The following is a 14,254-nucleotide window of genomic DNA, read 5'->3' as shown; positions in this document are numbered from 1 at the left end:
GAGAGTGAACGATGCAGCGCCGCGTCTTGCTAACTCTGTTCCTCTGTGCGCTCTCCTCTTTCCAACAAGGAGATGGACAGAGCGCGACGGAGAGACGAGGAAACGGAGAGAGAGACGAGAGAGGAGGAGGAGCGGGGGAGAAGAAGGAGAGGATCCAGGTGACGTTCACTCCGAGCGTGTGTAAAGTGCGGTGCGCTCAGGGCCGCTGCGTGAACGTGTGCGACAGAGGAGACGTCACCACCGTCTACAGCAGCGACGGGACGGGACAGGACAGCGCCCCCTTCAGAGTGTGTGAGTACTGCACCGTCACAGAGCGCCCCCTTCAGAGTGTGTGAGTACTGCACCGTCACAGAGCGCCCCCTTCAGAGTGTGTGAGTACTGCACCGTCACACACAGAGCGCCCCCTTCAGAGTGTGTGAGTACTGCACCGTCACAGAGCGCCCCCTTCAGAGTGTGTGAGTACCTCCTCCTCAAAAACAGACCTGGAGTTGTGTTTTGTTTCACATGTTTGAGTCACTTTATTATTCGTCTGTTACATCTACAAAGCTCAAAACACTCTGTTCCACCTTGTGATGTCATCAAGTGGGGGTTTTCAAGTGAACCACTACATTTTACATTTTGTTTAGTAAAGATGAACAATTCCAGGTCTGAAATTATCCAAATGATTCTAGTGAAGGTGGAGTTTAAAAACACAGTGGAGCACTTCCTGTATCACCACATGATGACATCACAAGGTGGAACAGAGTTTGTTAAACATGTGAGAATGAAACAAACACAACTCCAGGTCTGTGTGTGGAGACGGTGGAGCACATCAGAGAGTAGAGTCACACGGGCCCTTTAAAGCTGCACCGTGGAACATTTCTGGTCTCCATGGAGACGAGCACCAGGCCAAGCTACAGGTCAGATCTGTGGAGAGGCGGGCCCGCTCAGTGTTTTTAAAGGAATCTTTTAGTAATAACAGATGAACTGATTACATCACTATGGAGACAAACAGGCCTGATCCTCCACCAGAAATGTCACATAGTGTAGCTTTTATGTCCTGTTCATTCACACTGGGAGATGGTCAAATGTGTCAGCCACAGCTGCCCCGGGGCAGACTGACAGTGTGAATGTCCCAATCACTCACACAAGAGGCTCAGTGTCCTGCTCCAGGACACACACCGCCGTAGTAAACCAGACTCAGTCTGGAGTTTGCGTGTTCTCTCTGTGTCTGTGTGGAGTTTGCGTGTTCTCTCTGTCTGTGTGGAGTTTGCGTGTTCTCTCTGTCTGTGTGGAGTTTGTGTGTTCTCTCTGTGTCTGTGTGGAGTTTGTGTGTTCTCTCTGTGTCTGTTTGCGTGTTCTCTCTGTGTCTGTGTGGAGTTTGCGTGTTCTCTCTGTGTCTGTGTGGAGTTTGTGTGTTCTCTCTGTGTCTGTTTGTGTGTTCTCTCTGTGTCTGTGTGGAGTTTGCGTGTTCTCTCTGTGCCTGTTTGTGTGTTCTCTCTGTGTCTGTGTGGAGTTTGTGTGTTCTCTCTGTGTCTGTGTGGAGTTTGCGTGTGCTCTCTGTCTGTGTGGAGTTTGTGTGTTCTCTCTGTGTCTGTTTGCGTGTTCTCTCTGTGTCTGTTTGCGTGTTCTCTCTGTGTCTGTTTGCGTGTTCTCTCTGTGTCTGTTTGCGTGTTCTCTCTGTGTCTGTGTGGAGTTTGTGTGTTCTCTCTGTGTCTGTGTGGAGTTTGTGTGTTCTTTCTGTGTCTGTTTGCGTGTTCTGTCTGTGTCTGTGTGGAGTTTGTGTGTTCTCTCTGTGTCTGTGTGGAGTTTGTGTGTTCTCTCTGTGTCTGTGTGGAGTTTGTGTGTTCTCTCTGTGTCTGTGTGGAGTTTGTGTGTTCTCTCTGTGTCTGTGTGGAGTTTGTGTGTTCTCTCTGTGCCTCAGGTCTGGTCCAGTTTTAGGATCTGTTTTTAATCCAGTTTGAAGGATCGATTTATCAGATAAGATCATATCATTTTGCAACAACTCCTCTCTCTCACTCCCCCCCCCCTCTCTCTCTTTTTCCCTCTTTTCTTTTTCTCCTCCCTCTCCTCTCCCTCGCTCCAAAATAAATTAATCATTCATTCTCTCTCCCTCCTCCTACATCTCTCTCTTCTTTCTCTCTTCCTCCATTGACTCTTCTTTCTCTTTCTCCACCTCTCCTCTCTCTCCATTTTCTCTCTCTCTCATCCTTTCTTTCTGCCCACTCCTTGCGCTCTCTCTTTTTTACTCTCACCTCCTCTCTCCCGCTCTCCTCCTCTCCTTTATCTCTCTCCTCCTCTCTCTCTCCTCCTCCTCTCCTCCTCCTCTCTCTCTGTTTACATGTAGGTCTTGATCTCCTCCTCTCCTCCTCTCCTCCTCTCTCTCTGTTTACATGTAGGTCTTGATCTCCTCCTCTCCTCTCCTCCTCCTCCTCTCTCTGTGTTTACATGTAGGTCTTGATCTCCTCCTCCTCTCTCCTCCTCCTCCTCCTCCTCTCTCTCTGTTTACATGTAGGTCTTGATCTCCTCCTCTCCTCCTCCTCTCTCTCTGTTTACATGTAGGTCTTGATCTCCTCCTCTCCTACTCTCCTCCTCCTCTCTCTCTGTTTACATGTAGGTCTTGATCTCCTCCTCTCCTCCTCCTCCTCTCTTTCTGTTTACATGTAGGTCTTGATCTCCTCCTCCTCTCCTCCTCCTCTCTCTCTCTGTTTACATGTAGGTCTTGATCTCCTCCTCTCCTCCTCCTCTCCTCCTCCTCTCTCTGTTTACATGTAGGTCTTGATCTCCTCCTCTCCTCCTCCTCTCTCTCTGTTTACATGTAGGTCTTGATCTCCTCCTCCTCTCCTCCTCTCTCTCTCTGTTTACATGTAGGTCTTGATCTCCTCCTCTCCTCCTCTCCTCCTCTCTCTCTGTTTACATGTAGGTCTTGATCTCCTCCTCTCCTCCTCCTCTCTCTGTTTACATGTAGGTCTTGATCTCCTCCTCTCCTCCTCCTCTCTCTCTGTTTACATGTAGGTCTTGATCTCCTCCTCTCTCCTCCTCCTCTCTCTCTGTTTACATGTAGGTCTTGATCTCCTCCTCTCCTCCTCTCCTCCTCCTCTCTCTGTGTTTACATGTAGGTCTTGATCTCCTCCTCTCTCCTCCTCCTCCTCTCTCTGTTTACATGTAGGTCTTGATCTCCTCCTCCTCTCCTCCTCCTCTCTCTGTGTTTACATGTAGGTCTTGATCTCCTCCTCTCTCCTCCTCCTCCTCTCTCTGTTTACATGTAGGTCTTGATCTCCTCCTCTCCTCCTCCTCTCTCTGTTTACATGTAGGTCTTGATCTAGTCCATCTGTTTGAGGCACATCTGGGTCAGAGCTGTTTCGTTTTACAGACTGTACATTCCTCTTGTTACTGTCCTGAGTCTCACTGAACCTTACACTTTCACGTTTAAAGGGGAGGGGTTTCATGTTTAAAGGGGAGGGGGTTTCATGTTTAAAGGGGAGGTATATTACAAGGGGAGGGGTTTCATGTTTAAAGGGGAGGGGTTTCATGTTTAAAGGGGAGGTATATTACAAGGGGAGGGGTTTCATGTTTAAAGGGGAGGGGGTTTCGTGTTTAAAGGGGAGGGGTTTTAATGTTTAAAGGGGAGGGGGTTTCATGTTTAAAGGGGAGGTATATTACAAGGGGAGGGGGTTTCGTGTTTAAAGGGGAGGGGTTTTAATGTTTAAAGGGGAGGGGGTTTCATGTTTAAAGGGGAGGGGGTTTCATGTTTAAAGGGGAGGGGGTTTCATGTTTAAAGGGGAGGGGGTTTCGTGTTTAAAGGGGAGGGGGTTTCATGTTTAAAGGGGAGGGGGTTTCATGTTTAAAGGGGAGGTATATTACAAGGGGAGGGGTTTCATGTTTAAAGGGGAGGGGGTTTCGCGTTTAAAGGGGAGGGGTTTTAATGTTTAAAGGGGAGGGGGTTTCATGTTTAAAGGGGAGGGGTTTTAATGTTTAAAGGGGAGGGGGTTTCATGTTTAAAGGGGAGGGGGTTTCATGTTTAAAGGGGAGGGGGTTTCATGTTTAAAGGGGAGGGGGTTTCATGTTTAAAGGGGAGGGGGTTTCGTGTTTAAAGGGGAGGGGGTTTCGTGTTTAAAGGGGAGGGGGTTTCATGTTTAAAGGGGAGGGGGTTTCGTGTTTAAAGGGGAGGGGGTTTCATGTTTAAAGGGGAGGGGGTTTCATGTTTAAAGGGGAGGGGGTTTCATGTTTAAAGGGGAGGTATCACTTCTGTCTCTCTCATGTTCTAACGCTGTTCCTCTTCACAAACACGTCTGCAGAGGTTTCATCCATGTTTGAGTAATCTAGTGATCTCTCCTGGGCCCTATTTGAACCTTAGCAGTACGAGTCTGTACGAGGCTCCGCCCACAAGCCTACATCACCCACGCTCCGCACGACAACTCTCCATAAATACACAAAAACATGACACAAACTGTGCACTATGACGTGACAAACCTGGTGTGATGTGCAGTAGTGTCATCAGTGCGACGCAGCTGATTGTGTTGTGATAGTGCTCTGAAGGGGGAGGGGCTTAGCACAGAGAGCAAAGAGAGTGGGGACTAAAACATATTAATACATGTTTCAGTGCATTAGAACAGGGTTAAAGCCCCACTGCGGGACATTTCAGCACACTGGGAGTCATTTGAGTTGTGATCTGGGTGAGTGTGTTGGGTGAGTGTGTTGGGTGAGTGTGTTGGGTGAGTGTGTTGGGTGAGTGTGTTGGGTGAGTGCTCTGGGTGAGTGTGTTGGGTGAGTGTGTTGGGTGAGTGCTCTGGGTGAGTGTGTTGGGTGAGTGCGTTGGGTGAGTGCTCTGGGTGAGTGTGTTGGGTGAGTGCGTTGGGTGAGTGCTCTGGGTGAGTGCGTTGGGTGAGTGCGTTGGGTGAGTGCGTTGGGTGAGTGCTCTGGGTGAGTGCGTTGGGTGAGTGCGTTGGGTGAGTGCGTTGGGTGAGTGCGTTGGGTGAGTGCGTTGGGTGAGTGCGTTGGGTGAGTGTGTTGGGTGAGTGCGTTGGGTGAGTGCGTTGGGTGAGTGCGTTGGGTGAGTGCGTTGGGTGAGTGTGTTGGGTGAGTGCCAGGGCAGTGCCAGTCTCACGTTCAGCCTGAGGAGGGCGCCGGATCTGTGCAACCGTGGGAACAATGGGCACTTCCTGTCAGACAGGAAGTAGGAAATGTTTGCGTGAGATTGTGATCTGACACTTTCACTGAAAACTACAAACCCCAGTGACCCTGAGCCGGAGGGCACAGGAGGCTAATGCTAACGCTAATGCTGCAGAGGTGAAAGGTCAAACAGATCCCCCTCTCACCTGCAGCACACCCCACCCCTTGTGCCCTCTCTCTTTCTCTTTTTTTACTCTCTTCTCCTCTCATCCTCACCCTCTCGTCTTCTCCATCTTGTCCTCTCTCCTGTATTTCTCTTTCTCTCTTCCTCTCTCCTCCTCTCCCTCTTGTCCTCTGTCTCTCTCCTCCTCTCTGCTCCTCACATCCTCTGTTTCCCTCTCCTCCTCTATCGTCCTCTCCCTCTTTTCCTCTCTCCTCTATTTCTCCTCCTCTCATCCTCTCCCTCGTCCTCGCTCTTTTATCTCTCCTCCTCTTGTCCTCATCCTTCTCGTCCGTGATGTCTTCAGTGTGGACATAGCGGACTCAGGACTGTCCACCCTCCTGTCCTCTCTGTCCTCTCTGTCCTATCTGTCCCCTCTGTCCCCTCTGTCCTCTCTGTCCCCTCTGTCCTCTCTGTCCCCTCTGTCCCTTCTGTCCCATCTGTCCTCTCTGTCCCCTCTGTCCCCTCTGTCCTCTCTGTGCTCTCTGTCCTCTCTGTCCCCTCTGTCCCCTCTGTCCTCTCTGTCCCCTCTGTCCTCTCTGTGCTCTCTGTCCCCTCTGTCCTCTCTGTCCTCTCTGTCCTCTCTGTCCCCTCTGTCCTCTCTGTCCTCTCTGTCCCTTCTGTCCTCTCTGTCCCCTCTGTCCTCTCTGTCCCCTCTGTCCTCTCTGTCCCCTCTGTCCTCTCTGTCCCTTCTGTCCTCACTGTCCTCTCTGTCCCCTCTGTCCTCTCTGTCCCCTCTGTCCTCTCTGTCCCCTCTGTCCTCTCTGTCCCTTCTGTCCTCACTGTCCTCTCTGTCCCCTCTGTCCTCTCTGTGCTCTCTGTCCCCTCTGTCCTCTCTGTCCTCTCTGTCCCCTCTGTCCTCTCTGTCCTCTCTGTCCCTTCTGTCCTCTCTGTCCCCTCTGTCCTCTCTGTCCCCTCTGTCCTCTCTGTCCCCTCTGTCCTCTCTGTCCCTTCTGTCCTCACTGTCCTCTCTGTCCCCTCTGTCCTCTCTGTCCCCTCTGTCCCCTCTGTCCTCACTGTCCCCTCTGTCCCCTCTGTCCTCTCTGTCCCCTCTGTCCCCTCTGTCCTCTCTGTCCCCTCTGTCCTCACTGTCCCCTCTGTCCCCTCTGTCCTCTCTGTCCCCTCTGTCCCCTCTGTCCTCACTGTCCCCTCTGTCCTCTCTGTCCTGTCTGTCCCCTCTGTCTCTCTCTGTCCCCTCTGTCCTCTCTGTCCTCACTGTCCCCTCTGTCCTCTCTGTCCCCTCTGTCCCCTCTGTCCTCTCTGTCCTCTCTGTCCTCTCTGTCCTCACTGTCCTCTCTGTCCTGTGGGTGGAGCAGATTCACAGTCCTGTTTCTGTCAATTTGCTCCAGGGCAGAAGGGTCTCTGCGTCTCTGCGTCTCTGCGTCTCTGCGTCTCGGTGTCTCTGTGTCTCTGCGTCTCTGCGTCTTTGAATGTTCCACAGTCTGGCATTAAAGACGCAGGAAGACCAGCTCAAGTGCACAGGATCAGTGTGGAATAAATATATCTCCATAGACACAAACACCTGAATGAATCCACGGTAGATTAATGCCACACTGCGGAACATTCTCCTTGGACACGAGCAGGTGCACGGTACAAAAGCGTCAGGGCAGAGCGTCAGACGGAGCAGTGCCTCCAGTTAGAGTGTGTGGTCGTTCTAAAGTTGACCGCTGCTGTTTCGTGTCCAGTCCTGTGTCCGCTGCTGTGTAAGAACGGAGGGCTGTGTCTGCAGAAGGACCGCTGTCTGTGTCCTCCCAACTTCACCGGAAAGTTCTGCCAGATCCCAGTGTCCCCGACGTCCTCCAACGCGTCCTCCGCCAGCCACGCCCACCACGCCCTCTCCTCCGATCACAGCCCGCCGCCGTCTCCGCTCTCCGCCAATCAGGAGCTCACGCACTCCGAGTTTGTCCTGCCCCTCGGACCCAACCAGGAAACTCAGAGCGCCGGGGGTGAGTCAGATGCCCTCCCTGTGAGTCAGATGCCCTCCCTGTGCGTCTCTCTGTGTCAGATGCCCTCCCTGTGTGTCTCTCTGTGTCAGATGCCCTCCCTGTGCGTCTCTCTGTGTCAGATGCCCTCCCTGTGTGTCTCTCTGTGTCAGATGCCCTCCCTGTGCGTCTCTCTGTGTCAGATGCCCTCCCTGTGTCTCTCTCTGTGTCAGATGCCCTCCCTGTGCGTCTCTCTGTGTCAGATGCCCTCCCTGTGTGTCTCTCTGTGTCAGATGCCCTCCCTGTGTCTCTCTCTGTGTCAGATGCCCTCCCTGTGTGTCTCTCTGTGTCAGATGCCCTCCCTGTGTGTCTCTCTGTGTCAGATGCCCTCCCTGTGTCTCTCTCTGTGTCAGATGCCCTCCCTGTGTGTCAGATGCCCTCCCTGTGCGTCTCTCTGTGTCAGATGCCCTCCCTGTGTGTCTCTCTGTGTCAGATGCCCTCCCTGTGCGTCTCTCTGTGTCAGATGCCCTCCCTGTGTCTCTCTCTGTGTCAGATGCCCTCCCTGTGCGTCTCTCTGTGTCAGATGCCCTCCCTGTGTGTCTCTCTGTGTCAGATGCCCTCCCTGTGTCTCTCTGTGTCAGATGCCCTCCCTGTGCGTCTCTCTGTGTCAGATGCCCTCCCTCTGTGTCAGATGCCCTCCCTGTGTGTCAGATGCCCTCCCTGTGTGTCTCTCTGTGTCAGATGCCCTCCCTGTGTGTCTCTCTGTGTCAGATGCCCTCCCTGTGCGTCTCTCTGTGTCAGATGCCCTCCCTGTGCGTCTCTCTGTGTCAGATGCCCTCCCTGTGCGTCTCTCTGTGTCAGATGCCCTCCCTGTGTCTCTCTCTGTGTCAGATGCCCTCCCTGTGCGTCTCTCTGTGTCAGATGCCCTCCCTGTGTCTCTCTCTGTGTCAGATGCCCTCCCTGTGCGTCTCTCTGTGTCAGATGCCCTCCCTGTGTGTCTCTCTGTGTCAGATGCCCTCCCTGTGTCTCTCTCTGTGTCAGATGCCCTCCCTGTGTGTCTCTCTGTGTCAGATGCCCTCCCTGTGTGTCTCTCTGTGTCAGATGCCCTCCCTGTGTCTCTCTCTGTGTCAGATGCCCTCCCTGTGTGTCAGATGCCCTCCCTGTGCGTCTCTCTGTGTCAGATGCCCTCCCTGTGTGTCTCTCTGTGTCAGATGCCCTCCCTGTGCGTCTCTCTGTGTCAGATGCCCTCCCTGTGTCTCTCTCTGTGTCAGATGCCCTCCCTGTGCGTCTCTCTGTGTCAGATGCCCTCCCTGTGTGTCTCTCTGTGTCAGATGCCCTCCCTGTGTCTCTCTGTGTCAGATGCCCTCCCTGTGCGTCTCTCTGTGTCAGATGCCCTCCCTCTGTGTCAGATGCCCTCCCTGTGTGTCAGATGCCCTCCCTGTGTGTCTCTCTGTGTCAGATGCCCTCCCTGTGTGTCTCTCTGTGTCAGATGCCCTCCCTGTGCGTCTCTCTGTGTCAGATGCCCTCCCTGTGCGTCTCTCTGTGTCAGATGCCCTCCCTGTGCGTCTCTCTGTGTCAGATGCCCTCCCTGTGTCTCTCTCTGTGTCAGATGCCCTCCCTGTGCGTCTCTCTGTGTCAGATGCCCTCCCTGTGTCTCTCTCTGTGTCAGATGCCCTCCCTGTGCGTCTCTCTGTGTCAGATGCCCTCCCTGTGCGTCTCTCTGTGTCAGATGCCCTCCCACACTAACTCTTCCTCTGTGCAGCTCCCAGTCCTCCCATGGTGAAGGTGCGAGTGCAGCACCCCCCAGAGGCCAGTGTCAAAGTGCATCAGGTCCTGAAGGTGAAACGTTTTGTTTTGTTTCATCATTTGACCCAAACCGAGCTGGAGGTCAGAGGTCAGATCTCTCAGGCGGAGTAACTGTCTGCACGCCGGGGCTTCGAATGCCACACTATTCCCCACAGGGGGCGCTGTTTAGGGATCACACCGTTATCAGTGGTGTTACAGAGATAAACAGACAGAAGCACTGATTTAACTCTGTGACCCTGAATATGAACAAAACACACGTTAGCCACGTTAGCTCGAGCTGTTTAAAGAGCGAGTATTTCCACATCTGACATAAAAATCAAACACTCCGGTCTGTTTACGTGAGCTCCAGCTTCACATAAACGTGTCGATTATTATTATGAGTCCTTAAAGACATAGTCCAGTCCAATCTGAGCTTTATTTATCACACAAATCAACTTTTATCAGTTTAAACTTTTTTCCCCCAGACCCTGAGTCACATGACCTGAGTCACATGACCTGAGTCACATGACCTGAGTCACATGACCTGAGTCACATGACCTGAGTCACATGAGTGTGGCGAGTCCCTGTGTGAATGAGGCTGGAGTGTCCAAACTATGGCCATGATCAGAAACAACACTTTGTACCACAGTGAAATGACCTCTGCATGACCCCTGAATGACCCCTGAATGACCCCTGTGCAGACCTGTCATGACAACACAGTTTGAAGTGTGATATATATCGCTGAAATAAATACACATGAAAAACTGGGGCTGTGTTTGAGGGGCTACGGAGGGAGAGACATTCGGACACTGTCACAGGTGTCACAGGTGCGCTCTGGGGTCACCTCGGGGTCAGCGCTCTGGGGTCACCTCGGGGTCATCGGGGTTTCCTCTATCACAGGTGCGCTCTGGGGTCACCTCGGGGTCGGCGGGGTTTCCGGCCCCAGTGTCCAGGGGCGTCCAGGCTCAGACCGTCACAGGAGGCGGGACTTACACGCACCAATCAGGCTTCAAGTACTGCTTCAGAGAGGTGCAACAGGGCCAGGTGAGCCAGATGCCCTCCCTATGTGTGTCAGGTGCCCTCCCCGTGTGTCAGATGCCCTCCCTGTGTGTCAGATTGTGTCAGATGCCCTCCCCGTGTGTCAGATGCCCTCCCTGTGTGTGTCAGATTGTGTCAGATGCCCTCCCCGTGTGTCAGATGCCCTCCCTGTGTGTGTCAGATTGTGTCAGATGCCCTCCCCGTGTGTCAGATGCCCTCCCTGTGTGTGTCAGATTGTGTCAGATGTCTGCCCTGGTGTAATTTAACCTTCTCTGTGTGTCTGTAGTGCAGTTCTCCTCTCCCCGGGCTCAGGAGCAGAGAAACATGCTGCAGGGGCGTGGGAAAAGCCTGGGGCATCAACGACTGTGAGCTCTGCCCAAACCGCACAGGTAAAACACTGAAACAACAGGGAAACAACACGGAAATAACACTGAAACAACAGGGAAACAACACGGAAATAACACTGAAACAACACCGAAACAACACGGAAACAATACAGGAACAACACTGAAGCAACACTGAAACAACACCGAAACAATACAGGAACAACACCAAAAAACACCGTAACAACACGGAAACAACACTGAAACAACACGGAAACAACACTGAAACAAAACTGAAACAACCCCAAAACAACACAGAAACAACACTGAAACAACAGTAAAACAACACGGAAACAACACAGAAACAACCCCAAAACAACATGGAAACAACACCGAAACAACACGGAAACAACACTGAAACAACAGTAAAACAACACTGAAACAACCCCAAAACAACACGGAAACAATACAGGAACAACACTGAAACAACACCGAAACAACAGTAAAACAACACTGAAACAACACGGAAACAACACTGAAACAATACTAAAACAACACCAAACAATGCAGGAACAATACAGGAAGAACACCGAAACAACAGTAAAACAACACTGAAACAACACTAAAAAGACACTGAAACAACACTAAAACAACATTGAAACAACACTAAAAAGACACTGAAACAACACTAAAACAACATTGAAACAACACTAAAACAACACCGAAACAATACAGGAACAATCCGAAAACAACAGTAAAACAACACTGAAACAACACCGAGACAACACTGAGACAACATTGGTACTGCTGTGTCCTCGGGCAAGACACTTCCCCACTGATTCCTCACTCTGCTCTGTCTCTGCTCTGTCTCTGCTCTCTCTCCTCTCTGTCTCTGCCCTGTCCCTGCTCTGTCCCTGCTCTGTCTCTGCCCTGTCCCTGCTCTGTCTCCTCTCTGTCCTCGTCCTCATAATCCTTTACTTCTGAGGAGCCATAGTTCTGTGATGTAAAGTGAACTGGAGCCAGAGCTGGAGCTGAAGTCCGTGAGCACTTCCTGTTTGTAGATATGTCCATTTAAACTCCATCTATGGGGTGTGTGAAAGTGTGTTCTGGATGTCTGAAGAAAACAGCCTGTATCCACGGGGACAAGCCCCGCCCTCCATCTGGGAGTATGACATCACCGCTGTGCAGTTACACATGTGCTGTTCATTTTATTTATCGCTCTGCTGCTCGTGGCTCTGCTGTTTTCTTGTTGCTTCTGCTTCTGTTGTTTACCTCAGGCGTGTGAGACGTGCCGAGCGTCTCCCACAGCTCTGTGTGTGTGTGTGTCACTCTGTGGGGTTAAACTCTGCACACACTCACATACACACTCACGGGGACGTGTCTCTCATGGGACAGAAGCCAGGCCCATGACGTACCTCCTCCTATGAGCTCAACAGTGACTGTACTGAGCTCACACAGGGTAAAGTCAGGGTTTAGGTTTGGGCTGAACTGAACAGATATCAGTATCAGTATCGATATCAGTTTGATACCAGGTGCCTGTACTTGTACAGCCCTCTGCACACTGTCCTCTGCACACGGTCCTCTGCACACGGCCCTCTGCACACTGCCCTCTGCACACTGCCCTCTGCACACGGCCCTCTGCACACTGTCCTCTGCACACGGTCCTCTGCACACGGCCCTCTGCACACTGCCCTCTGCACACTGCCCTCTGCACACGGCCCTCTGCACACGGCCCTCTGCACACTGTCCTCTGCACACGGCCCTCTGCACACGGCCCTCTGCACACTGCCCTCTGCACACGGCCCTCTGCACACGGCCCTCTGCACACTGTCCTCTGCACACTGTCCTCTGCACACTGTCCTCTGCACACGGCCCTCTGCACACTGTCCTCTACACACGGCCCTCTGCACACTGTCCTCTGCACACTGTCCTCTGCACACTGTCCTCTGCACACTGTCCTCTGCACATGGCCCTCTGCACACTGTCTTCTGCACACTATCCTCTGCACACGGCCCTCTCCACACTGTCCTCTGCACACGGCCCTCTGCACACTGTCCTCTACACACGGCCCTCTGCACACTGTCCTCTGCACACTGTCCTCTGCACACTGTCCTCTGCACACTGTCCTCTGCACATGGCCCTCTGCACACTGTCTTCTGCACACTATCCTCTGCACACGGCCCTCTCCACACTGTCCTCTGCACACGGCCCTCTGCACACTGTCCTCTGCACACGGCCCTCTGCACACTGTCCTCTGCACACTGTCCTCTGCACACTGTCCTCTACACACTGTCCTCTACACACTGTCCTCGACACGGCCCTCTCCACACTGTCCTCCACACACTGTCCTCTGCACACTGTCCTCCACACACTGTCCTCCACACACTGTCCTCTACACACTGTCCTCTACACACTGTCCTCTACACACTGTCCTCTGTCTGTGAAACGTCTTCACTTCTACATCGTTTTGTCCAGTGACAGATTTAAACTTCGTCTTTTGTTGTGTGTGTTTGTGTGTATGTCTGTGTTTGTGTAGGGGTGTGTGTGTGTCTGCATGTGTGTGTTTGTGTACATGTGTGTGTTTGTCTGCATGTGTGTTTGTGTACGTGTGTGTGTTTGTGTGTTTATGTGTGTGTTTGTGTAGGTGTGTGTGTGTTTGTGTGCATGTCTGTGTTTGTGGGGGTTTGTGTGTTTGTGTGTATGTGTGTGTTTGTGTACGTGTGTGTGTTTGTGTACGTGTGTATGTTTGTGTGTATGTCTGTGTTTGTGTACGTGTGTATGTTTGTGTGTATGTCTGTGTTTGTGTACGTGTGTGTGTTTGTGTGCATGTGTGTTTGTGTTTGTGTGTATGTGTGTCTGCATGTGTGTGTACGTGTGTGTGTTTGTGTAGGTGTGTGTGTTTGTGTGTATGTGTGTGTGTTTGTGTGCATGTGTGTTTGTGTTTGTGTGTATGCGTCTGCATGTGTGTGTCTTGACAGCTGTTTGTGTGTGTGTTTGTGTACGTGTGTGTTTGTGTGTATGTTTGTGTGTATGTGTATGTTTGTGTAGGTGTGTGTGTGCGTCTGCATGTGTGTGTCTTGACAGCTGTTTGTGTTTGTGTTTGTGGAGGAGCAGTGTCTCTACTCCGAGCTCAGCCCAAAGTGACTCTGTTGTTGTTTCAGACAAAGGCGACAGCAGCTGTCCACTGGGATATGAGAGCGTCAACGGGACCAAGTGTGAAGGTGAGCGCCACCTACAGGCCATGAGCTGTCACTGCAGGACAGTTATAATAAAGATACAAGATAAACATGTTCAAATACAACTTTTACAACGACAAAAACACTGGGGAAGATGTCCCATTTATTTATGTTTTGGTTCTAGACGATTGTCCAATCAGAAAGCAGAATGAGCGTCACATGACTCTCTCATGACTCAGTGCTAGTGCAGCCTGTGCAGCTCAGTGAGTGAATCTGGAGGATCTGAACATGAGGCCTGTCCATAAACAGAGACAGAGACAGAGACAGAGACACTCTGTATGTGTCTCTGCAGGACAAGGACACAGGCTCAGGTGTTAGGGTTAGACTGTAGTACCTTTATAAACCAGCAGGAGGCAGGATACTGTTCCTTTAAATGTAAACTGTGGCGATGTTTGTGTGTGGACTGAACCTCTCCTCCTGTGTGACGCTGCCCCCTGGTGCCCGTGTGTGCGTGTGTGTGTGTGCGTGTGTGTGCGACTGTACACGTGTGTTAAAGACATAAACGAGTGTGAGGAGCGGGGCCGCTGTGAGCACGGTCTGTGCGTGAACACTAGGGGGAGCTACAGCTGTGTGTGCAGTGAGGGCTTCATCCTGGACGCCACCCACGGCCTCTGTATCTGTGAGTAACTGTTTGGAGAC

The 14,254-nt window shown here is 51.9% G+C and overlaps 1 protein-coding gene across 1 annotated transcript in view; it reads left to right on the top strand.

Moving 5' to 3' along the window:
- The window catches only part of LOC117379921 (latent-transforming growth factor beta-binding protein 1), a 37,465-nt gene continuing 23,211 nt past the window's right edge, over window positions 1-14,254 (top strand). Inside the window, exons 1-7 of the mRNA XM_055226276.1 lie at window positions 1-291; window positions 6,997-7,257; window positions 8,996-9,072; window positions 9,919-10,062; window positions 10,343-10,445; window positions 13,541-13,600; window positions 14,112-14,234. Of these exons, the coding sequence (XP_055082251.1) occupies window positions 12-291; window positions 6,997-7,257; window positions 8,996-9,072; window positions 9,919-10,062; window positions 10,343-10,445; window positions 13,541-13,600; window positions 14,112-14,234 (1,048 nt within the window). The 5' untranslated portion in view covers window positions 1-11. The remainder of the gene's footprint in view (window positions 292-6,996; window positions 7,258-8,995; window positions 9,073-9,918; window positions 10,063-10,342; window positions 10,446-13,540; window positions 13,601-14,111; window positions 14,235-14,254) is intronic.

Source organism: Periophthalmus magnuspinnatus, chromosome 13, assembly GCF_009829125.3.
Source record: "Periophthalmus magnuspinnatus isolate fPerMag1 chromosome 13, fPerMag1.2.pri, whole genome shotgun sequence".
Classification (NCBI taxonomy): Eukaryota; Metazoa; Chordata; class Actinopteri; order Gobiiformes; family Gobiidae; genus Periophthalmus; species Periophthalmus magnuspinnatus.
This window is presented reverse-complemented; position numbering and strand designations above follow the sequence as displayed.